The 26,066-nt window shown below is 43.7% G+C and overlaps 1 protein-coding gene across 4 annotated transcripts in view; it reads left to right on the top strand.

The window, feature by feature from the left end:
• CTBP1 (C-terminal binding protein 1) overlaps nt 1–26,066 on the top strand; it is a 287,700-nt gene that overhangs the window by 44,133 nt on the left and 217,501 nt on the right. For all 4 annotated transcript variants that reach the window (XM_073574407.1, XM_073574410.1, XM_073574409.1 and 1 more), the window contains exon 2: nt 5,763–5,861. In XM_073574407.1, coding sequence (XP_073430508.1) covers nt 5,763–5,861 — 99 coding nt within the window. The remainder of the gene's footprint in view (nt 1–5,762; nt 5,862–26,066) is intronic.

Below are 26,066 nucleotides of genomic sequence, written 5' to 3'. Positions count from 1 at the left end.
CGCCACATGTAACGGTGTAGATGTCGGCCCATATATTCAAATTAAAAGGGACACATAGTGCTAAAAATAAAAGCGCCACATGTAACGGTGTAGATGTCGGCCCATATATTCAAATTAAAAGGGACACATAGTGCTAAAAATAAAAGCGCCACATGTAACGGTGTAGATGTCGGCCCCTATATTCAAATTAAAAGGGGCACATGGTGCTAAAAATAAAAGCGCCACATGTAACGGTGTAGATGTCGGCCCATATATTCAAATTAAAAGGGACACATAGTGCTAAAAATAAAAGCGCCACATGTAACGGTGTAGATGTCGGCCCCTATATTCAAATTAAAAGGGGCACATGGTGCTAAAAATAAAAGCGCCACATGTAACGGTGTAGATGTCGGCCCATATATTCAAATTAAAAGGGACACATAGTGCTAAAAATAAAAGCGCCACATGTAACGGTGTAGATGTCGGCCCCTATATTCAAATTAAAAGGGGCACATGGTGCTAAAAATAAAAGCGCCACATGTAACGGTGTAGATGTCGGCCCATATATTCAAATTAAAAGGGACACATAGTGCTAAAAATAAAAGCGCCACATGTAACGGTGTAGATGTCGGCCCATATATTCAAATTAAAAGGGGCACATGGTGCTAAAAATAAAAGCGCCACATGTAACGGTGTAGATGTCGGCCCATATATTCAAATTAAAAGGGACACATGGTGCTAAAAATAAAAGCGCCTCATGTAACGGTGTAGATGTCGGCCCATATATTCAAATTAAAAGGGGCACATGGTGCTAAAAATAAAAGCGCCTCATGTAACGGTGTAGATGTTGGCCAATATATTCAAATTAAAAGGGACACATGGTGCTAAAAATAAAAGCGCCACATGTAACGGTGTAGATGTCGGCCCATATATTCAAATTAAAAGGGACACATAGTGCTAAAAATAAAAGCGCCACATGTAACGGTGTAGATGTCGGCCCATATATTCAAATTAAAAGGGACACATGGTGCTAAAAATAAAAGCGCCTCATGTAACGGTGTAGATGTCGGCCCATATATTCAAATTAAAAGGGGCACATGGTGCTAAAAATAAAAGCGCCTCATGTAACGGTGTAGATGTTGGCCAATATATTCAAATTAAAAGGGACACATGGTGCTAAAAATAAAAGCGCCACATGTAACGGTGTAGATGTCGGCCCATATATTCAAATTAAAAGGGACACATGGTGCTAAAAATAAAAGCGCCACATGTAACGGTGTAGATGTCGGCCCATATATTCAAATTAAAAGGGGCACATAGTGCTCAAAATAAAAGCACCTCATGTAACGGTGTAGATGTTGGCCAATATATTCAAATTAAAAGGGACACATGGTGCTAAAAATAAAAGCGCCACATGTAACGGTGTAGATGTCGGCCCATATATTCAAATTAAAAGGGACACATGGTGCTAAAAATAAAAGCGCCACATGTAACGGTGTAGATGTCGGCCCATATATTCAAATTAAAAGGGGCACATAGTGCTAAAAATAAAAGCGCCTCATGTAACGGTGTAGATGTTGGCCAATATATTCAAATTAAAAGGGACACATGGTGCTAAAAATAAAAGCGCCACATGTAACGGTGTAGATGTCGGCCCATATATTCAAATTAAAAGGGACACATGGTGCTAAAAATAAAAGCGCCTCATGTAACGGTGTAGATGTTGGCCAATATATTCAAATTAAAAGGGGCACATGGTGCTAAAAATAAAAGCGCCTCATGTAACGGTGTAGATGTCGGCCCATATATTCAAATTAAAAGGGGCACATGGTGCTAAAAATAAAAGCGCCTCATGTAACGGTGTAGATGTTGGCCAATATATTCAAATTAAAAGGGGCACATGGTGCTAAAAATAAAAGCGCCACATGTAACGGTGTAGATGTCGGCCCATATATTCAAATTAAAAGGGACACATAGTGCTAAAAATAAAAGCGCCACATGTAACGGTGTAGATGTCGGCCCATATATTCAAATTAAAAGGGGCACATGGTGCTAAAAATAAAAGCGCCACATGTAACGGTGTAGATGTCGGCCCATATATTCAAATTAAAAGGGGCACATGGTGCTAAAAATAAAAGCGCCACATGTAACGGTGTAGATGTCGGCCCATATATTCAAATTAAAAGGGGCACATAGTGCTAAAAATAAAAGCGCCACATGTAACGGTGTAGATGTTGGGCCATATATTCAAATTAAAAAGGGACACATGGTGCTAAAAATAAAAGCGCCACATGTAACGGTGTAGATGTCGGCCAATATATTCAAATTAAAAGGGACACATGGTGCTAAAAATAAAAGTGCCACATGTAACGGTGTAGATGTCGGCCCATATATTCAAATTAAAAGGGACACATGGTGCTAAAAATAAAAGCGCCACATGTAACGGTGTAGATGTCGGCCCATATATTCAAATTAAAAGGGACACATAGTGCTAAAAATAAAAGCGCCACATGTAGCGGTGTAGATGTCGGCCAATATATTCAAATTAAAAGGGACACATAGTGCTAAAAATAAAAGCGCCACATGTAACGGTGTAGATGTCGGCCCATATATTCAAATTAAAAGGGACACATGGTGCTAAAAATAAAAGCGCCACATGTAACGGTGTAGATGTCGGCCCATATATTCAAATTAAAAGGGACACATGGTGCTAAAAATAAAAGCGCCACATGTAACGGTGTAGATGTCGGCCCATATATTCAAATTAAAAGGGGCACATAGTGCTAAAAATAAAAGCACCACATGTAACGGTGTAGATGTCGGCCCATATATTCAAATTAAAAAGGGACACATAGTGCTAAAAATAAAAGCGCCACATGTAACGGTGTAGATGTCGGCCCATATATTCAAATTAAAAGGGACACATGGTGCTAAAAATAAAAGCGCCTCATGTAACGGTGTAGATGTCGGCCCATATATTCAAATTAAAAGGGGCACATGGTGCTAAAAATAAAAGCGCCTCATGTAACGGTGTAGATGTTGGCCAATATATTCAAATTAAAAGGGGCACATGGTGCTAAAAATAAAAGCGCCACATGTAACGGTGTAGATGTCGGCCCATATATTCAAATTAAAAGGGACACATAGTGCTAAAAATAAAAGCGCCACATGTAACGGTGTAGATGTCGGCCCATATATTCAAATTAAAAGGGGCACATGGTGCTAAAAATAAAAGCGCCACATGTAACGGTGTAGATGTCGGCCCATATATTCAAATTAAAAGGGGCACATGGTGCTAAAAATAAAAGCGCCACATGTAACGGTGTAGATGTCGGCCCATATATTCAAATTAAAAGGGGCACATAGTGCTAAAAATAAAAGCGCCACATGTAACGGTGTAGATGTTGGGCCATATATTCAAATTAAAAAGGGACACATGGTGCTAAAAATAAAAGCGCCACATGTAACGGTGTAGATGTCGGCCAATATATTCAAATTAAAAGGGACACATGGTGCTAAAAATAAAAGTGCCACATGTAACGGTGTAGATGTCGGCCCATATATTCAAATTAAAAGGGACACATGGTGCTAAAAATAAAAGCGCCACATGTAACGGTGTAGATGTCGGCCCATATATTCAAATTAAAAGGGACACATAGTGCTAAAAATAAAAGCGCCACATGTAGCGGTGTAGATGTCGGCCAATATATTCAAATTAAAAGGGACACATAGTGCTAAAAATAAAAGCGCCACATGTAACGGTGTAGATGTCGGCCCATATATTCAAATTAAAAGGGACACATGGTGCTAAAAATAAAAGCGCCACATGTAACGGTGTAGATGTCGGCCCATATATTCAAATTAAAAGGGACACATGGTGCTAAAAATAAAAGCGCCACATGTAACGGTGTAGATGTCGGCCCATATATTCAAATTAAAAGGGGCACATAGTGCTAAAAATAAAAGCACCACATGTAACGGTGTAGATGTCGGCCCATATATTCAAATTAAAAAGGGACACATAGTGCTAAAAATAAAAGCGCCACATGTAACGGTGTAGATGTCGGCCCATATATTCAAATTAAAAGGGACACATGGTGCTAAAAATAAAAGCGCCACATGTAACGGTGTAGATGTCGGCCCATATATTCAAATTAAAAGGGACACATGGTGCTAAAAATAAAAGCGCCACATGTAACGGTGTAGATGTCGGCCAATATATTCAAATTAAAAGGGACACATGGTGCTAAAAATAAAAGCGCCACATGTAACGGTGTAGATGTCGGCCCATATATTCAAATTAAAAGGGACACATGGTGCTAAAAATAAAAGCGCCACATGTAACGGTGTAGATGTCGGCCCATATATTCAAATTAAAAGGGACACATAGTGCTAAAAATAAAAGCGCCACATGTAACGGTGTACATGTCGACTCTAAGTCAATGTAGCTCACAGATTATGAACGATAGGTGGTATATAGGATTAAGTCAGAATTCAGAGTTAAAAAATATACCATAAATATGAGTTTTTATGACGTATGCACTAAAGGTGCTCCTGATACTACATGGCCTGGCTTGTTGGGGGTCTCTTTGATCTGTCCCTTACTATTTAGTGTTGACCTTCATGCTCTTTTCACTAAGGCTTTATCATGAGGAGCTTAAAAGGGTCTGATACAGACCACAGGGGCTGATAGGGATCAGTCCTCATTGAGCGGGGGCGCCATTTGTGTTTTACCAGGATGCCAACCTCTGCGGATAGGTAGGGCCTAGTAGGGATCTTAATGGGACAGACCCATTTAGCTGCTCGTCAGGGTATAGAGTCCAGTTTGTTTTTAAACAATTAGTTTTTTTTTTCTTTTTTTCCTTAAATGGGGATTTCTTTTAATGCATACCATAATTAAAAAAACTAATTTTTACGGTATATTATTTTCCATGAACTCCATTACAATGTACTTTACAGTCGCACTGTATTTTTTATTTGCATTCCCTTTTTATGGCACTAGATGGTGCCAGGATAACAGAAATTACCGCCATCTGGTGCCACAGAGATTATCTTAAAGGCAGACCCCTTCCTTTTTTTTTAAAACTCACGTGTCCTAATCTATGTATAGCAGTTGCCATTTTATTTCTAGCGACTTGCAGTTTTTTATGAATCGGTGCCAGCTGTAATGTGAGTTAGCGCTACTATTCACTGGCTGTACAGATGTGTCAATCTGGACAAGCAGAGCTGCAGTTTAAAGCATTGGGGAGAGACAAAAAACAAGGAGCCAACTTCTGATGAGGCAGGAGATACAATTAAAAGTAACTTAGTCTTCAACAGATAATACTGCTAGGCAAAGCCCACAAATTTCAGCAGCAATATATCAGCAACACCAAAGGAGAAAACGAGCAGGTAATATCCAGTATAATGTAATTTCTAGACTGCGATGTAGTTCGTCTGTACTAATCAGTAATGAGAGCAATGTGATGATATAGTTAGGATGTTTCGCAGCAGCCGTAAATTGAGACTTGTTCTATCAGCCAAAGTAGTGGTTCTGTTCTGCTGACATCTAGTGGCCAACAGGAATAGTGCAGGATAGGAAAAATCTGAGACACTATTTCAGAGAGACTACAAGTCTAAGCAGCCCTGACAACCTGTTGCTTTCGGAGCATGCTGAGAGTAGTAGTTTCACCACTGGATTGTTGACCCCTGTATTATGTTATGGTAGGTTGAGAGATTGAGTGAGCTAGTATATAGAATGCTGATTGGTTAATAAGTCCTCATACGCTCATTTTTTTTTGCAGCTCCTTACCCTCTGGCTTGGAGGGCTCAGCATGCTCTGGCCCCTTCATCTGGAAGCAACACAGCTCCTTGGCCAATGATGCGAAGCTCGCCCGAAGCAGGTAAATAATATCTTCTTATTACATTATTATGCTGTATCACATCTTAGGAATATTTTGGGCTGTTTTTGGAACTTCCATGTAAATTATCTATCTATGTAAAACAATCCTGATTTTTCTGAGTTATTATATTAGTTACTGCACTCCATAGCTCTTCCTGTCGTTTTTCAGTTTGTGCTGTGTACACTGGGGGCAGGGTCATCTCACTATCACTACAGGTTGTATTATATTGAGAGGTAACTTCCATGTTACAGAGACAACTTTCAATGGATCTTGATCACCTTGGTCACCGGTGGGTGGATTTCCGGCACGATTACCGGAAGTGGATGTTAAAAGACGCTGTCAGAGTTTGACAGCGGCATTTAACGGGTTAATAGCTGTGGGTGGATCGTGATTCCACCCTCGGCTGTTCCAGACACATGTCAGCTGTTCAAAACAGCTGATATGTGACGGGAAAGATGTGGGCTCACCGCCGGAGCCCACATCAAAGGGAGGGAGTTTGACATTGGCGTAAATTTATGCCCGATGTTGGAAAGGGGCTAAATTAGTCCTTGTCAGGCTTACTAGACAAGGTAGATCCTCAAAGCCCAAGGTCTGTTTGGCATACGGGCCACGAGAGCCATTGCAGTAGGCATATAAATATGTAGGAAACAGATAGCAGAGATGCTGGAAGCTGCAGGCAGACAGGAGATGCCCGGAAGATTGCAGTTTCCAGTACCTCTGCTATCTGTCTACAAACTGGTAGCAAATAGAGTTGAGCGACTTTGGTCGGATCGGGTTTCGTGAAACCCAGCTGAAACAAAATTTGAGTCAGATGAAACTGGTCTGACTAGGGCAAAAAAAAAAGTCGGAGTTTCGTCCGAAACCCGACCCCAGTGCAAGTCAATGGGGAATAAAAGTCGGCATTGAGCGGATGACATTCATCCACTCAATGCTGACTTTTATTTCCCATTGACTTGCATTGGGGTCGGGTTTCGGACGAAACTCCGACTTTTTTTTGCCCTAGTCAATCCAGTTTCATCTGACTCAAATTTTGTTTCAGTCGGGTTTCACAAAACCCGATCCGACCAAAGTCGCTCAACTCTAGTAGCAATAGTACTGGAGGACACAGGCAGACTGGAGATGTTTGGGAGAACGCAGACAGGTAGAAGAGGCCCTGGAAGACTGGGAACAGGTAGCAGATGTATTGGAAGCTGCAGACAGACCGGAGACCTCCAGGAGATCACAGATGGGTACCAGATATATGGAAGCTGTGGGCAGACAGGAGAATTCCTGGAACCCACATATAGGTAGCAGAGGTATGGAAGCTGCATTCAGATAGGAGACATCTGGGAGACCACAGATAGGTAGCAGAGGTATGGAAGCTGCAGGCAGACAGGAGAAGTCCTGGAACCCACATATAGGTAGCAGAGGAAGCTGCATTCAGGTAGGAGATATCTGGGAGACCACAGATAGGTAGTAGAGGCATGGAAGCTGCATTCAGACAGGGGATGTCCTGGAACCCACATATAGGTAGCAGAGGAAGCTGCATTCAGGTAGGAGATATCTGGGAGACCACAGATAGGTAGTAGAGGCATGGAAGCTGCATTCAGACAGGAGATGTCCTGGAACCCACATATAGGTAGCAGAGGTATGGAAGCTGCATTCAGATAGGAGACATCTGGGAGACCACAGATTGGTAGCAGAGTTATGGAAGCTGCAGGCAGACAGGAGAAGTCCTGGAACCCACATATAGGTAGCAGAGGAAGCTGCATTCAGGTAGGAGACATCTGGGAGACCACAGATAGGTAGCAGAGGTATGGAAACTGCAGACAGACAGGAGAAGTCCTGGAAACCACAGACAGATAGTAAAGCTGCAAGAAACTGCAAACAGGTCTAAGAGCATTGATACCAAGATGCAGGTGTGTGTCTGGTAGGTCTTATATAGGCCTTGGTAGATAATTACTCAGGAGCAGTCTGGGCTACTTGCAAACCCTGATGTGGTCCACAACAAAGTTTAGTGGCCTGGTGTGTTGGATAAGTGTGCTCTTTTTTAAGAAGCGGTATGCGTGTGTGTATATATATACAGTGGGGAAAAAAAGTATTTAGTCAGTCAGCAATAGTGCAAGTTCCACCACTTAAAAAGATGAGAGGCGTCTGTAATTTACATCATAGGTAGACCTCAACTATGGGAGACAAACTGAGAAAAAAAAATCCAGAAAATCACATTGTCTGGTTTTTTTTCGTTTTATTTGCATATTATGGTGGAAAATAAGTATTTGGTCAGAAACAAGCAATCAAGATTTCTGGCTCTCACAGACCTGTAACTTCTTCTTTAAGAGTCTCCTCTTTCCTCCACTCATTACCTGTAGTAATGGCACCTGTTTAAACTTGTTATCAGTATAAAAAGACACCTGTGCACACCCTCAAACAGTCTGACTCCAAACTCCACTATGGTGAAGACCAAAGAGCTGTAAAGGACACCAGAAACAAAATTGTAGCCCTGCACCAGGCAGGGAAGACTGAATCTGCAATAGCCAACCAGCTTGGAGTGAAGAAATCAACTGTGGGAGCAATAATTAGAACATGGAAGACATACAAGACCACTGATAATCTCCCTCGATCTGGTGCTCCACGCAAAATCCCACCCCGTGGGGTCAGAATGATCACAAGAACGGTGAGCAAAAATCCCAGAACCACGCGGGGGGACCTAGTGAATGAACTGCAGAGAGCTGGGACCAATGTAACAAGGCCTACCATAAGTAACACACTACGCCACCATGGACTCAGATCCTGCAGTGCCAGACGTGTCCCACTGCTTAAGCCTGTACATGTCCGGGCCCGTCTGAAGTTTGCTAGAGAGCATTTGGATGATCCAGAGGAGTTTTGGGAGAATGTCCTATGGTCTGATGAAACCAAACTGGAACTGTTTGGTAGAAACACAACTTGTCGTGTTTGGAGGAAAAAGAATACTGAGTTGCATCCATCAAACACCATACCTAGTGTAAAGCATGGTGGTGGAAACATCATGCTTTGGGGCTGTTTCTCTGCAAAGGGGCCAGGACGACTGATCCGGGTACATGAAAGAATGAATGGGGCCATGTATCGTGAGATTTTGAGTGCAAACCTCCTTCCATCAGCAAGGGCATTGAATATGAAACGTGGCTGGGTCTTTCAACATAACAATGATCCAAAGCACACCGCCAGGGCAACGAAGGAGTGGCTTCGTAAGAAGCATTTCAAGGTCCTGGAGTGGCCTAGCCAGTCTCCAGATCTCAACCCTATAGAAAACCTTTGGAGGGAGTTGAAAGTCCGTGTTGCCAAGCGAAAAGCCAAAAACATCACTGCTCTAGAGGAGATCTGCATGGAGGAATGGGCCAACATACCAACAACAGTGTGTGGCAACCTTGTGAAGACTTACAGAAAACGTTTGACCTCTGTCATTGCCAACAAAGGATATATCACAAAGTATTGAGATGAAATTTTGTTTCTGACCAAATACTTATTTTCCACCATAATATGCAAATAAAATGAAAAAAAAACAGACAATGTGATTTTCTGGATTTTTTTTTCTCAGTTTGTCTCCCATAGTTGAGGTCTACCTAGGATGTAAATTACAGACGCCTCTCATCTTTTTAAGTGGTGGAACTTGCACTATTGCTGACTGACTAAATACTTTTTTGCCCCACTGTATGTGTGTATGTATATATATACACATACAGTACAGACCAAAAGTTTGGACACACCTTCTCATTCAAAGAGTTTTCTTTATTTTCATGACTATGAAAATTGTAGATTCACTCTGAAGGCATCAAAACCATGAATTAACACATGTGGAATTATATAATTAACAAAAAAGTGTGAAAAAACTGAAAATATGTCTTATATTCTAGGTTCTTCAAAATAGCCACCTTTTGCTTTGATTACTACTTTGCACACTCTTGGCATTCTCTTGATGAGCTTCAAGAGGTAGTCACCGGAAATGGTCTTCCAACAGTCTTGAAGGAGTTCTCAGAGATGCTTAGCACTTGTTGGCCCTTTTGCCTTCACTCTGCGGTCCAGCTCACCCCAAACCATCTTGATTGGGTTCAGGTCTGGTGACTGTGGAGGCCGGGTCATCAGTGTGTAGCACCCCATCACTCTCCTTCATGGTCAAATAGCCCTTACACAGCCTGGAGGTGTGTTAGGGGTCATTGTCCTGTTGAAAAATAATTGATGGTCCAACTAAACGCAAACCGGATGGAATAGCATGCCGCTGCAAGATGCTGTGGTAGCCATGCTGGTTCAGTATGCCTTCAATTTTGAATAAATCCCCAATAGTGTCACCAGCAAAGCACCCGCACACCATCACACCTCCTCCTCCATGCTTCACGGTGGGAACCAGGCATGTAGAGTCCATCCGTTCACCTCCTGAAGCTCATCAAGAGAATGCCAAGAGTGTGCAAAGCAGTAATCAAAGCAAAAGGTGGCTGCTTTGAAGAACCTAGAATATAAGACACATTTTCAGTTGTTTCACACTTTTTTGTTAATTATATAATTCCACATGTGGTAATTCATAGTTTTGATGCCTTCAGAGTGAATCTACAATTTTCATAGTCATGAAAATAAAGAAAACTCTTTGAATGAGAAGATGTGTCCAAACTTTTGGTCTGTACTGTGTGTATATATATTTTCTTACTTCCTTTACCCCGGCAATGTTTTTCACCACAGATGAAAAAAGTTTGACTTAAGACTTTTAATTTGAAGTCAACCTCTTTCCCGAATTTTCTGTTTGTGCCCCTGGTGATCTTGGCACGGGGCTGTTTACCAGGGCACCAATCCAGTTGTTCATTTTATTGAAGGTGAACTGAACAAATAGAGGCAGCACATTGTGTAATGAATAGGAAATTGGATAGTCCCAATCTGCATGTGTAACCGATGAACTGCGGCTTTTGTTCCAAAGAAAACAGCTTAGAATAAAATGTAATTCATTATGTGGATGAGACCGAGACCCTGCAACTCCCTTATGAATGTCGCCTGATTGTCAAGTGCCAACCCGGGTATACATGGGCAAGGAACCAACGTACGGTCATAAGAAAAGCGTCCAATTCTGTAGGGTCACCACCAGAGGGAGCAAGGCGCTGTGGTCTTGTCCAGCTCTCCACTTTCTTCCAGGAAGGGTTCCTTCAGTTCTTACAAAATAACGTCCGCCACTGATTTTGCATAATTATTTCATGATTATAGTTTCAGCTCCGATTCTGAAGGGAATGTGTCATCTGAAAATGACTTTTTATTTAAATCATTTTTTTTTTTTTTGTTTTTATGGTTTTTTTTTGTTTTTCTTTTCAATTTTGCAGTGTTTTTTTTTCTGCATTGAAAAAAATGAATTTTCATACTGACCGCTGTTTTTTTCCTTAAACTTCCTGTTGTTGTTTCTGGAAATTCACACATACATTAGCAGTAATGAACGCTGACACTTTTGTATTGAAGCATCTAATGCGCGTGTGAAAATGTCATTGTACAGGAGGAGGAGGTGAGCTGTGACATCGCCTACTGTGATTGGAAGATCCTGTGTTATCAGCTGTGTGTATATGTGTTATCCGTCATTGTAACCCTGACTCTGATGATAAAGAAACTGCTGTAAAGTAAAGGAAGTATGAGTCTAACAAAATCCCCAGTGGCCGGTGTGAAAATTGCAAGAATACTAATTGAGTTTATTAAAAAAGATTATGATAGTGAAAAAAAAATTTTTTTCTACATGTAACATAAAATCCTGATTTAAAGAATGGTTCATTCATATGTCAATCAGATGATGACTCATAAAGTAAAAGAAATCAGTGCCACTGCTCCCGGGCTCAGTTATCGTCTGCAGTGCTGATATTACGTCTTCAGCACTGCAGCCAATCAATGAACTCGAGCTGCTTAGAATAGCCGAGCTCAATGATCGGCTGCAGCGGTGTCGACGTAACCTCAGCACTGCAGACGATAACAGACACCGGGAACAGTGACAGACACTGAGCAGTGGGCTCTGCACTGGTTGGCCAGAGGTGGAATGTAGACCCCCACCAACCTTTTTGTCCAGGTGACCTCCACCAACCTTAAAGGGAATCCGTCAGTAGGTTTTTGATATGTAATCTGAGAGCAGCATGATGTAGGGGCAGAGTCCCTGATTCTAGCGATACGTCACTTACTTGACTACTTGACGCCGCTTTAATGAAAACCTTGTTTTCTTTGATTGAGATGTAGCAGCAATCGAATGCTGAGCTGTGTATAACCCCGCCCACACTCCTGACTGGCAGCAAGCTTCCAATCAGTGATGGGGGTGGGGTTACATAGGTTAGCTAGACTGCCTGGCACGTGACACCTAGTCCTGCAGTGATGATTTCCTGATTATATTCAAACTACAGCACACAGCCTAATGAGTGACATATTGCAGGAATCAGACTTTCTGCCCCTACATCTTGCTGCTCTCATATTAAATAGCAAAAACCTGCTGACAGATTCCCTTTAATAGGTCCCTTCTCATCGATTGCTTTCTATGAATTTGTGGGGCTTACCTTTACTGATCAGTGGCTGCTACTAGCCTCTTCCTCGGGTGCAGTTGGTATCTTTAGCACAACAGCAATCCCAAAAGTTCATCCCACTCCAGCCGTGATGTGTGGACCCATATGACCGCTGCGGTCTGTGATTGGCGGCAGAAGTTTAACGTCAACAACACGCCATGTCATCGTTAAAAAAAAAAAAACAGAGGGCGGCAGAAAAGTTAATGGCCAATGGGCAAACTCAAAAGTATAAGAGGAATGTCCTGGCAATGCAATTTGAACCATCTGTGTTGGGCGGTCCGACCCCCTTCAACATCGGTGTCCGCTAACTGCCAAGGTTCTGGATGGTAGGAGTCCTGTTTACACAGAACGATGCACCACCGAGAACGATGACCTATTATACTGCACAAAAGATCATTTCACCCTACGAACAAGCGTTCATCAGATGATCAGCAGCCAGTTTGCAATGCCAAATTATCGTGAAATTGTATTTAACAGCACTCGTTGATAATTATCTTGCAGTGTAATTGCCCCTTTAACCTATCGGACTGTTTTTGAACAAATGTCGAAACTTAGCAGATGTTCTTTTTTTCATATTCGAACCCTGACCGCAGTGCTGCAACAACACTTTCTAAATTCCCCTTACACCAGGTCTTATTCGCTTCCTATCCTTTCTATTTTGTCCATTTATTACAATTATTTGCCTATTTAAATTTTTCATTTTTTTTTTTTTAGTTTTTATTTACAATCATTGTTTTTATCTTTATGTCTTGTTTCCCCAACTTCATCTCTCCACATGTTTTCCTTTCCCCCTTTACATTTCTCTTCTGTTTTCACTTTTTCAAATCTCTTCCTAATTATCTCTTATCACTTGTTACTTCTTAAGGCCCTTTTACACTTAGCGATGCACCAGCGATCCCGACAACGATACGACCCGGTCAGGATCGCTGGTGCATCGCTAAGTGGTCGCTAGTGAGCTGCCACACAGGCAGATCCCACCAGCGACATAGCAGGGGACGGGGGTCGTTACTTACCTGTCAGACGAGGCGATCCTGACGTCCTCCCGCCCGCGTCCACACCTCGCTCGTCGGCACCACAGGAAGCCCAGCAGGAAGCTGACAACGAGAAATGGCCCAGGACATTCTCGCGAGATCAGCGACAGCCAGCGAGGGAGCCGGTCGGAGGTAAGTATCACACATAGCGATATCGCTAGCAATATTGCTATGTGTAAAACCCCCTTTAGGGCCCCATCACACATAGTGACTCACCAGCGAGATCGCTGTGTGTGACAGCGATCAGCGACCGCCCCCCCTGCCGGTATCGCTGATCACTGTAGGAAAGCCCTGGACTTTTCTTTGGTCGCTGGTCTCCCGCTGGCCAGCATGCATTGCTGCGTGTGACAGGCGGGAGACCAGCGATCAGCTGGTAACTAACGTACACATCGGGTAACTAACGTACACATCGGGTATCCAAGGGGCGTCCCTTGGATACCTGATGTGTACGTTAGTTACCAGCTCCCTGCATCAGCACGCTGGTAACTAAGGAACACAGCGACACCGCGTGCTGGGCGTCGCTGTGCTGATCGCTGGTGAAGCTGTCTGTTTGACAGCTCACCAGCGGTCATGTAGCGACTCACCAGCGATCCTGACACGTTGATATCGTTGTCGGGATCACTGGTGAATCGTTAGGGTCTGTGCACACAGTGCGGTTTCTACTGCGGATCTGCAGTGGATTTGCCGCTGCGGATATGCAGCAGAACTGCAGGTGATGTACAGTACCATTAAAGCCTATGTAAAAAAAAAAAAAAAACGTTGTGCACATGCTGCGGATTTTTCCGCAAGGTTTTTGCGCGGGAAAAAAGCAGCATGTCACTTCTTTTGTGCGGTTTTGCTGCAGTTTTCCACCTGCTCCATTCTACAACTCCACAGGTGGAAAACCGCACAAAAACGGCAGTAAAACTGCAAAAAAAAAGGAAGAAATCCGCACGGAAAAATCCGCGGGAGGATCCGCACTGTGTGCACATACCCTTATGTGTGACGGGGCCTTTACTCTTACTTGTTCTTGGCTTTTATTTTTCTAATCTCTTCATATACATTCTCTTCCTGTCTGAAATTCTACATCTTCTTTTTCCTCAATTTTTTTCACATCTCTTAATTTTCCAGTTTCTTTTTTCTGTCACTTCTCTTTTCACTTTTCCCAGTATCTTCATCTTCTTCTCTTTTTCTTGTCTTATTTTTCTACTATCTTCCTTTTTCTATCTTACTTTCCCAGTCTCTTCCTCTTTCGGTCACTTCCTGTCTCACTATTCCATTGTCTTCCTCATTCTGTCTTTTCCTGTCTCACTTTTCTAGTCTCTTCCTCTTTCTGTCACTTCCCATCTCACTTTTCCAATCTCTTCCTTTTTCTGTCTCTTCCTGTCTTACTTTTACAGTCTGTTCCTCTTTTTCACTTCCTGTCTCACATTTCCAGTCTTTCCCACTTGCTTCCTGTTCCCGTCTCACGTTTTAAGTCTCTTTCCATCTCACTTTTCCAGTCTTTTCATCTTCCTGTCTCTTCTCATCTCACTTCATCAGCATCTTCCTTTTTCTGTCTCTTCCTGTCTCACTTTTCCAGTCTCTTCCTCTTTCTTTCTTTTCCTGTCTCACTTTTTGCAGTTTATTCCTCTTTCTGTTTTTCCCTCTCATCTTTCAAGGCTATTCCTCTTTCTTTTCTCTTCCTTTCTTACTTTTACAGTCTCTTCCACTTTCTGTCTCTTCCTTTCACACTTTTCTAGTTTCTTTCTGTCTCACTTTTCCAGTCTCTTTTCCTGCCTTTTCTTGTCTCTTTTTTCTAGTCTCCTCCTCTTTCTGTCTCTTCCTGTTTCACTTTCTTAGTCTCTTCCTGTTTCCGTTACTTCTCATCTCACTTTTCCAGTCTCTTCCTTTTCCTTTCTCTTCCTGTCTCACTTTTCCAGTCTCTCTTTCTCTTTCTGTTCTTACTTTTCTAGTCTCTTTCCATTTATGTCTCTTTTGGTTTAACTTTTCTTGTCTCTCCCTTTTACTGCCACCTCTCATCTCACCTTTCCAGTATCTTCCTTTTTCTAGCTCTTACGGTCTCACTTTTCCAGTCTCTTCACCTTTCTTCACTTCTCCAGTCTCTTCCTTTTTCTTTCTCACTTTTCTAGTCTCTTCACCTTTCTGTCTCTTCCTGTTTCACTTTCCTAGTCTCTACCGTTTTCTTTCACTTCCTGTCTCACCTTTCCAGTCTCTTCCTTTTCATATCTCTTCCTGTCTCTCATTTCCAGTCTCTTCCTTTTTCTATCTAGTCTTGTCTCACTTTTCCAGTCTCTTCCTTTTCCTATCTCTTCCTGTCTCACGTTTCCAGTCTCTTCCTTTTCCTATCTCTTCCTGTCTCACATTTCCAGTCTCTTCCTTTTTCTATCTCGTCTTGTCTCACTTTTCCAGTTTCTTCCTCTTTCTGTCTCTTCCTGTCTCACGTTTCCAGCCTCTTCCTTTATCTATCTCTTCCTGTCTCACGTTTCCAGTCTCTTCCTTTTTCTATCTCGTCTTGTCTCACTTTTCCAGTTTCTTCCTCTTTCTGTCACTTCCTGTCTCACGTTTCCAGTCTCTTCCTTTTTCTATCTCTTCCTGTCTCACGTTTCCAGTCTCTTCCTTTTTCTATCTCTTCCTGTCTCACGTTTCCAGTCTCTTCCTTTTTCTATCTCTTCCTGTCTCACGTTTCCAGTCTCTTCCTTTTCCTATCTCTTCCTGTCTCACGTTTCCAGTCTCTTCCTTTTCCTATCTCTTCCTGTCTCACATTTCCAGTCTCTTCCTTTTTCTATCTCGTCTTGTCTCACTTTTCCAGTTTCTTCCTCTTTCTGTCTCTTCCTGTCTCACGTTTCCAGTCTCTTCCTTTTTCTATCTCTTCCTGTCTCACGTTTCCAGTCTCTTCCTTTTTCTATCTCGTCTTGTCTCACTTTTCCAGTTTCTTCCTCTTTCTGTCACTTCCTGTCTCACGTTTCCAGTCTCTTCCTTTTCCTATCTCTTCCTGTCTCACGTTTCCAGTCTCTTCCTTTTTCTATCTCTTCCTGTCTCACGTTTCCAGTCTCTTCCTTTTTCTATCTCTTCCTGTCTCACATTTCCAGTCTCTTCCTTTTTCTATCTCGTCTTGTCTCACTTTTCCAGTTTCTTCCTCTTTCTGTCTCTTCCTGTCCCACTTTTCTTGTTCCGCTGTGTCTTTCTCTTTCCTTCCCTGAGTCGTTTCTTCTCTACTTCTCTCAGGCCTCACTTTTCCAGTAGTTTCTCTTGCTGTCAGACTCTTCTACTTTGGTCTCATTGTCTGTGTCTTTCTTTCTCCTTTCCTCCATCTTCCTTACTTCCTTACTTTCTCTTCCTGTTTTACCTTTCTAGTCTCTTCCTTCCTATCACAGTGTCTTTTATTTCCCTTCCCTCCATCTTTTCTTATCTACATATCTCAGTCCTTTCTTTACAGGTACTTTCTTTTCCTGTCTTTTGCTTCTCTCATTCTTTATATTTTCCTAACCTCAATCTCCTTCCAGTTTTCCCTCCGTCTTCCTCTCTAGTGCCCTCCCTGTGTCTTCTTCTCCATCTCTCTTTTTTTGGCTACATGAGTTACCTATGTACACAAATAAATTGCTCTGGCATCCTCATCTCTTCTTGTCCCTTCCACGACTGCACATAAAACCTATTTATTTACATCCTCAGCGTGGAAAGAAAATCAATTTCACAGAAACAATGTAACAGTAGGTGGAGCCATTATCATGTCATTTTCTTTTGCATTATTTGTAAGGAGGAAAAATAATGGTTTTATCTCGAGGTTTTCACAACCTGCGGCACAATGGCTTTTTATGTACTTTTACTCGCTGCTGCTGCTCTGCTAAAAATGGTACAAGCTTCTCCCTGCAGGCTTTGCACTTTTGCAATCTTCTATGGAAAATGGTTCATATAACCCCTTAAATCCCGGACAGAAGCCTGTTTCCAAATGTGATATATATTTACAATGTTATTTTTCCAGACTTTTGTCCTCCGCCTCGGTAGCTGGATCTCAGTTTCTGGGCCAAGTCCTGACTGATAACAACCCGTTCGTGTTTCATCAGTGCTTGGAGTTCATCACAATTTTTGTGTTTTTGTTTGTCCTCCTGCTTTTTGAGGTTTCACCACAGGTTCTCAATGGGATTGAGATTGAGAGCTGGAGCGTTTCCTGGCCATTGACCCAAAATTTCAATGTTTTTTTCACAGAGCCACTAACTTATTATTTTTGTTCATCACCAACTTACTCTTGGATCGTTAAGTAACGTTTCTCTTGGAGAAGGTTTAGATATTATTCTATATTTATGGCAGTGTTCTTAGGCAGAATTAGGCAGAGTGAGCCCCCTCCATGGATGAAAACCCCCACACAAGAATGGTCTCTTTACTGTTGGAGTGACACACGACTCAGGGTAGCGCTCTCCTTTTCTTCTCTAGACATTCTTCCAGATGTTCTAAACAGTCTGAAGGGGCTTCATCAGAGAAAATTACTTTACCCCAAGCCTCTGCAGTCAAATCTCTGTACTTTCTGCAGAAGGTCAGTCTGTCCTTGATGTTTTTCTTGGAGAGAAGTGGTTTCTTTGCTGCCCTTCTTGACACCAGGCCAGTCTCTTTGTATCACCTACCTGCTGCCTTTCCTGGGCAAGCTCTGCACTGATGTTGAATCGGTCTTGTAGCAGAATCCTCTTTAGGAGGCAGCCTTGGTACTTGCTGGAATTTCTTACATGCCATTAAGCCTTTTTCACAGCAAAGTAACTTCTTTCTTTTAACTTCCAATAATGATTCAATGAATGGTTGATTTAGGGGCAATCTTACAAGCAGCAATGTCCTTGCCTGTAAAGAATTTTGGTTGCAAAGCAATGATGTCTGCATGTGTTTCCTTGGAAGTAACCATGGCAATGATTTCAACAAGTAGCCCCCTTTTAAAGCAACCAGTCTACTCTTATAATTCAATCAACATGAAAAAGTGATATCAGCTGCCTTGTCCTCGATAAAACTTTTTCCTGAGCGTCTGACGATCTAATACAGATGTGAACACAGCCTAATACACACATTGTTTGCATTCATTTTATAATAATGCACAGTATGCTTACAGGACCAGAGTCCACCTAGTGGCTATAACCAGGACTGCAGTTTTATTCTCCATCTACCTTTCCATTTTTTTCTTTATTATATGTCACTTATTGACCTTTTGACAGTAAATGATAAACTATTAGGTAATTAAATAATATAAATAGGTTAAAAATTTCAGAGAACTATACTGAAATGTTTCCTATTCTAGGCTGGTAAAATTTTAGTGTTTTTGATTATTTTATCACAATTTTTTTTTTTACAAATCTTTGTATTTTTCTTTATTTCTCTCTAATCGGTCAGCCGTTTTTTTGGGGGGGTGGTTTGTGTAGTATTGTAGCCTCAGGGAGATAAAACTGAACCAAAAGTAGAAAAAAACTAATACAAGCTCCTTTAAAGTGGATCCATCAGTTCTCCTGACATGGCTGCTTTACTAAAAACACGTCTCAATGAAAGTACATTTCCTAACACTGTGCATTGTGTGTTCTTCTCTTATTCCTCCTGGAAAAGTATGAATAATTGGACAACTAGGCATTAAAGAGGACCTGTTTTCACTGAATACAGTCCAGGAGGATAAAGAAGCGGATTTCTCTGATAAGATATATTACAAAGTTTCTTATTTTCATGTGTATTATTGATTTATTGAAAAAAAAATTAAAAACTAAATGTGGCCTAGCTGCAATACCACATGTGGACAGATGGGGCACTGTTTCTGGAAGAAAGAAGTCACAATTTTTCTAATTTTGTACACATTCTGTAAACATTTAGGCTTGAGCACCTGGTGAGTTGTGAACAGCGAGCGAGGTTGGATGCAGAGAGTGAGGATGACTGTGGTTAGCGACTGATATGCAAATACTAAAAAAAAAAAAAAAATTGTTTTTTTCTTAAAACATTTGCATAGTCACTTTTCTTCTTCATTGACTTGTGGTTTTTGATGACATTTTCTGCATCAAATTCATCTCACAATTCATGAATTTTTCTGCAAAGCCCCAAACTGTTCCTTTTTATTTCTGTCTTTACCTGTTTTTTCGACTTTTTAGCGGGAAAATTTGCACTGTTCGTAAAACGTCACTAGCGGGAAAAAAAAAACCTAAATCATAAAATCATTCCAGAAGGACAGTAGAATAAAGCTGCGCCAAAATGTGCGATTTTATAAGATGAATCAGTCGAGTTGTTTTTGTTTTTTTTTTTCAAGTGAACTGCAATACCACGTACAACCTGTAGTCAGGGGGTGGCGCTGTTTTGGAAGAAGGAAGCCATTTTTACTCTAAATGCTGGACAACCGTTGTGTTCTGATCTATGTTGCACCTCATCTATAATGGTGTAGGGTCCTCGTAGGAGAAAAACAGAGGGTCAGTGGCGTGAAGGGTCCTGAGTCAGCTGCTGCGGCAGGTGTTCCTCAGCATCCACAACATCTGCCAGCACACTGTGAGTCGTGTCCCTGCCCTCTCTTTCCGCCCGCAGATGGTCTTGTTTGCATCTCCCCGGCCGGCGTTCTCCAGAATCCCCCCAGCCCTTTCCTCCCGTCACTGTTCTCCACTTCTATTCCAAGCGCAAGTTATTTATCAAACTCAAACAATCTCGCGGCCGCCATTCCCGCCTCCATCAATAAAAGCATCTGCAGCCTCTTAGGTCCTTATCAGCATGAATGCACGCCGCGCCGCCGCCTTCACTTTTATCCCGCACGTCGTAATATTTGGAATGGAGGGCGCGAGGCTCCGTCCGGCCACGCTCGGAATGTACAATAATTCCGATTATTGAATCAGTTCCCATAACAACCGCCTTTGTTGTTGGGGTTCTATTTTTTGTTGTGATTAACCCAGTGAATAACACGCGCACAAACAGAATTAGACGGAAGCGTTAATTACACTCCCGGACTGTTGGGAAGTCAATGGCTGTTTATTAAAAAAAATAAAAAAAATAAAAAAATCGGAATTAATTTTACTTCGCACGGCAAATGGAAAAAATAAACACAAGGTTTTTTTTTTTGTTTTTTTTTTTATTTGTGGAGTGAGACGCTTAATGTTCACGGGGTTTCATTGCCGACAAGCGAGCTCCGTAATGTTATGCATACAGGGAAAATGCGGCTTATTGTTCAGCCAAGCGAACGCAAGAAATGCCTAAATGCATTTTCACAGGCGACACACGAGAACTTCCGAAGCAATTATGCTAAATACACCTCCAACTTAAGGGAGTCTTTTGTCCAAAATGACATCTGCTCAGTTCAATGTCTGCTTCGCGCCGAGATGACTTATGACTTCTCGGCTGCTTACAGTAAGACGCGCGCTTCTTTCTTAAAGGATCATTGATCCGAACGTTTTTTTTTAAAGGGCCTCTCCGATCACTGTTAACATCAATGGAGCGGTACACATTATGAAGTTAGGTGGTAAAAAAAAAAAATTTGTTTCCTTAAAACCATTTTTTTTCATCTGTATTTCCCATCATGCTTTTTGTTTATTTTGGGAGGAGTTTTAATTCTGTGCTCACTGTCGCCCTCTGCTGGCCATTGCAGTTCTACTAAGATATCAAGATAAGTAGGGAGGAGGAAAATGATTACTACTTCTGATGATACTGTTACAACCCAAGTTTAATACTTTTCTCAATACTGGCAATAATGGAATAATAATGGAAATAATATAAGGGGTGCAGAAGCGACCATGCCCTGGTGCCTACAAGGGGGCTCGTCTAACACAAGGCACCAGTATTATCTATGGGAGGTGGAAGGCTTTGTTAAAGATTTTGCATCGGGAATCAGAAAAATCTAATTACACTTCTGATTTTATTACTGCCTCAAATAGACAGGAACATGATGGTCATATGCTACTCGCTTCCATCTGTCCTTTCTTCTACTGTCTGTATATAATGAATAAGTGAGGGCAGCGAGAAGTGAGGACCCCATAACTGCAGCCTCAGACTATAGCGGGCTTGTCTGTATTGTATGTAACCTGTAATTATGGAAGCACAAAGCTCAATATAAGAGCTAAGAACAACCTGAAAAGCTTGGGATAGTGCACTTATAACAGAGCCGACATCAAACATGGCACCTATAGGAGGGAAAGCATGAAACAATGCGACTTTAAGAGAGACCAGTCTGCGATCATGCAGCTAGAACAAGATAAGATAATGCAACTATAAAGGAAACAGCATGAAACTTTTCACCTATAGGAGAAACATCACAAAACAGTGCACATACCTGTGTCTGCAGAAACCATCAGGAAGCATTTACACAATAATGGGTTACAAGACAGATGTGTCACAATTCTGTTGTCAGGTGTCCCAGGACCATGGGCTCCTTCCCTGTCCCTAACTCTAGGGGCACCCTAGCTCACCCTGTTCCCAGGAATACTGCTGATGGTGAAGACGCCAGAACCATGTACCTTGCCCTAGCTCCTGAATCCACCCTCAGTCTGTACCCTTCCCCCACCTAGGCAAGAGCGGAGTAGTAGTGCACCATAATACACAAACCAGACTAACAAGGTGATGCAAACAGGGATAAAGGAAAATACCAATCATACAAATATACACACAACAGAGGTATACAGCGGAGAGCGGAGGATGGGGAAAGACCATAGTAGGAGAAGAAGGGGCTTAGCACACATCCAAAACCTAGCAACAGTCTCAGATAAATCCACCAAACGCCTTCATAAGCAACAACCACTAACCACCATCTCCTAAACCATGCAGCATGAAGCTAACTCTGTCAATGAGTGCTTGCAATGACCCAGATTATATAGGCGATGGGAGTGGCTAACAGTGAACGGCTGAGAGCCTTAATACAGGAAAGCTTCCAAGAGCTCTCTACTGAGCAGAATTACTCCTGCACTGCTAAAATACACCTGCACCATTTAATATGAAGCTGAAGTCCTTCTAATCAATGCAAAAGTAGGAGAAATCAGATGCGTCTTCTGGTTCCTCTCTGTCGTGGTAAACCTGTGACAAGATGTCTATCTACAGGTGCTCCATTGACCTCACACCAGCGCTCTCAAAGGCTATGGTACAGAACAACACTGCAATGTAGGTCTTTGTTCTTCAACAATAAGTCCTGCTTTTGTTTGGACACAGTGTTAACTAGAGATTGGTCTCGAGACCACATGAGAAATGCCATGAAAAGACCTTCACAAGGGATGTCAAACTGGACTTACTCCTGGGATTATGGTGTGGGGTAGCTGGATTCCTCTAGTCTCCATTCCATAGTCTCCATGTCACTGGGTTACCATGACAGAGGGGGCCCAGAAGATCGCGGCGTCTGGTTTCACAAACTCCTGCACTGGTTAGAAGTACTTCACCATCTTATTAAACAGTTCAGGTTTTTTCATTGTGTTACGCTCGCACCCTGGCAGGTTAGCATGAGCGAGGAGAGTGTGGGTACTGTAACAACCCTGCTGGCATCACTGCATGCCCTCCCATCCCCCTCCTGCCTTACACACCAACTTACTCACTACTCCAGGCCATGCTTTGAGTTCTGTCTTCTGCTGGCTCCATGCTGTATGCCTCTTGTCTCCTGCCTGCTCTCTGCATACTTCCTGGCTGTGTGCATAGGGGGGCGGCACCGACACTCTCTGGCTCTTATTGAGTCAGTGTGCACCTTCCTAAGGTGTCCCCAGCCAGTTGTCAAGATGCCTCAAGTAATTAAGGCATCCCCACCCATAGGAGGATGCCTGTGCAACTATTTCCCTCAGTCAGTGTCTTGCTGCTGAGGTGACAGGTCCTGTCTTGTTTCCGCCTTCTCTGGGGGCTGCATTCCCAGACCTGTTACCATGCACTTTGTGTCCTATGTTTCCGCCTCCCTGAGGGCTGCATATTCAGGCCTGTGTCCTTGTCCAGTACCTGTTCCCGTGTCCTTCTCTGTCTGCACTGTGTCCTATTCTTGTATCCTAGATCCTGTCCCTGACCTTGTCTGAACTCAGCCCTAACCTGTTATGAATGAGTCACCGGAGGAGGAGAAAACAAAAATACAAGCTAAGTCCAGAAAACCGGAGAGGTTGGTAGCTATCGGATTGCAGACCCCTGATCCTATACACCACAACTAACAGTAGCCGTGGGGGGTTCCTACGGTGCCCTAGACCAGTGGTCCCCAACCTTTTTTGCACCAGGGACCGGTTTCAAGCAAGACCATTCTTCCATGGCCCGGCAGGGCGGGGATGGAGGTGTGGCAGGGGCGGGGTTTTGGTCATAAGGGGGCGGGGCTATTGACACGGTTGTAGTGTAGCAGTGCATACTTATAATTAAATAACATTTATAATGTGACTCAACTCACCATAGGTTTTGAATGAGTGCTCCATCACCCCCTTCTCTCCATCATTGCCTTCACCCCATCACTCCGTTCTCCCCATCATTGCCTTCACCCCATCACTGCCATCTCTCCATCATTGCCTTCACCCCATCACTGCCATCTCTCCATCATTGCCTTCACCCCATCACTCCCCTCTCCCCATCATTGCCTTCTCCCCATCATTGCCTTCACCCCATCACTGCCATCTCTCCATCATTGCCTTCACCCCATCACTCCCCTCTCCCCATCATTGCCTTCACCCCATCACTCCCCTCTCCCCATCATTGCCTTCACCCCATCACTGCCATCTCTCCATCATTGCCTTCACCCCATCACTCCCCTCTCCCCATCACTGCCATCTCTCCATCATTGCCTTCACCCCATCACTCCCCTCTCCCCATCATTGCCTTCACCCCATCACTCCCTTCTCCCCATCATTGCCTTCACCCCATCACTGCCATCTCTCCATCATTGCCTTCACCCCATCACTCCCCTCTCCCCATCATTGCCTTCACCCCATCACTCCCCTCTCCCCATCATTGCCTTCTCCCCATCACTGCCATCTCTCCATCATTGCCTTCACCCCATCACTCCCCTCTCCCCATCATTGCCTTCACCCCATCACTCCCCTCTCCCCATCATTGCCTTCACCCCATCACTCCCCTCTCCCCATCATTGCCTTCACCCCATCACTGCCATCTCTCCATCATTGCCTTCACCCCATCACTCCCCTCTCCCCATCATTGCCTTCACCCCATCACTCCCTTCTCCCCATCATTGCCTTCACCCCATCACTGCCATCTCTCCATCATTGCCTTCACCCCATCACTCCCCTCTCCCCATCATTGCCTTCACCCCATCACTCCCCTCTCCCCATCATTGCCTTCACCCCATCACTCCCTTCTCCCCATCATTGCCTTCACCCCATCACTCCCTTCTCCCCATCATTGCCTTCACCCCATCACTGCCATCTCTCCATCACTCCCTTCTCCCCATCATTGCCTTCACCCCATCACTCCCCTCTCCCCATCATTGCCTTCACCCCATCACTCCCTTCTCCCCATCATTGCCTTCACCCCATCACTCCCTTCTCCCCATCATTGCCTTCACCCCATCACTCCCTTCTCCCCATCATTGCCTTCACCCCATCACTGCCATCTCTCCATCATTGCCTTCACCCCATCACTCCCCTCTCCCCATCATTGCCTTCTCCCCATCATTGCCTTCACCCCATCACTGCCATCTCTCCATCATTGCCTTCACCCCATCACTGCCATCTCTCCATCATTGCCTTCACCCCATCACTGCCATCTCTCCATCATTGCCTTCACCCCATCACTCCCCTCTCCCCATCATTGCCTTCACCCCATCACTCCCTTCTCCCCATCATTGCCTTCACCCCATCACTGCCATCTCTCCATCATTGCCTTCACCCCATCACTCCCCTCTCCCCATCATTGCCTTCACCCCATCACTCCCCTCTCCCCATCATTGCCTTCACCCCATCACTGCCATCTCTCCATCATTGCCTTCACCCCATCACTCCCCTCTCCCCATCATTGCCTTCACCCCATCACTCCCTTCTCCCCATCATTGCCTTCACCCCATCACTGCCATCTCTCCATCATTGCCTTCACCCCATCACTCCCCTCTCCCCATCATTGCCTTCACCCCATCACTCCCTTCTCCCCATCATTGCCTTCACCCCATCACTGCCATCTCTCCATCATTGCCTTCACCCCATCACTCCCCTCTCCCCATCATTGCCTTCACCCCATCACTCCCCTCTCCCCATCATTGCCTTCACCCCATCACTCCCTTCTCCCCATCATTGCCTTCACCCCATCACTCCCTTCTCCCCATCATTGCCTTCACCCCATCACTGCCATCTCTCCATCACTCCCTTCTCCCCATCATTGCCTTCACCCCATCACTCCCCTCTCCCCATCATTGCCTTCACCCCATCACTCCCTTCTCCCCATCATTGCCTTCACCCCATCACTCCCTTCTCCCCATCATTGCCTTCACCCCATCACTCCCTTCTCCCCATCATTGCCTTCACCCCATCACTGCCATCTCTCCATCATTGCCTTCACCCCATCACTCCCCTCTCCCCATCATTGCCTTCTCCCCATCATTGCCTTCACCCCATCACTGCCATCTCTCCATCATTGCCTTCACCCCATCACTGCCATCTCTCCATCATTGCCTTCACCCCATCACTGCCATCTCTCCATCATTGCCTTCACCCCATCACTCCCCTCTCCCCATCATTGCCTTCACCCCATCACTCCCTTCTCCCCATCATTGCCTTCACCCCATCACTGCCATCTCTCCATCA

This window comes from Dendrobates tinctorius, unplaced genomic scaffold, assembly GCF_039654945.1.
Source record: "Dendrobates tinctorius isolate UK_male_01 unplaced genomic scaffold, ASM3965494v1 ptg000039l, whole genome shotgun sequence".
Lineage (NCBI taxonomy): Eukaryota > Metazoa > Chordata > Amphibia > Anura > Dendrobatidae > Dendrobates > Dendrobates tinctorius.
The sequence above is the reverse complement of the archived record's forward strand: the minus strand, read 5'-3'. Positions and strand labels throughout refer to the sequence as shown.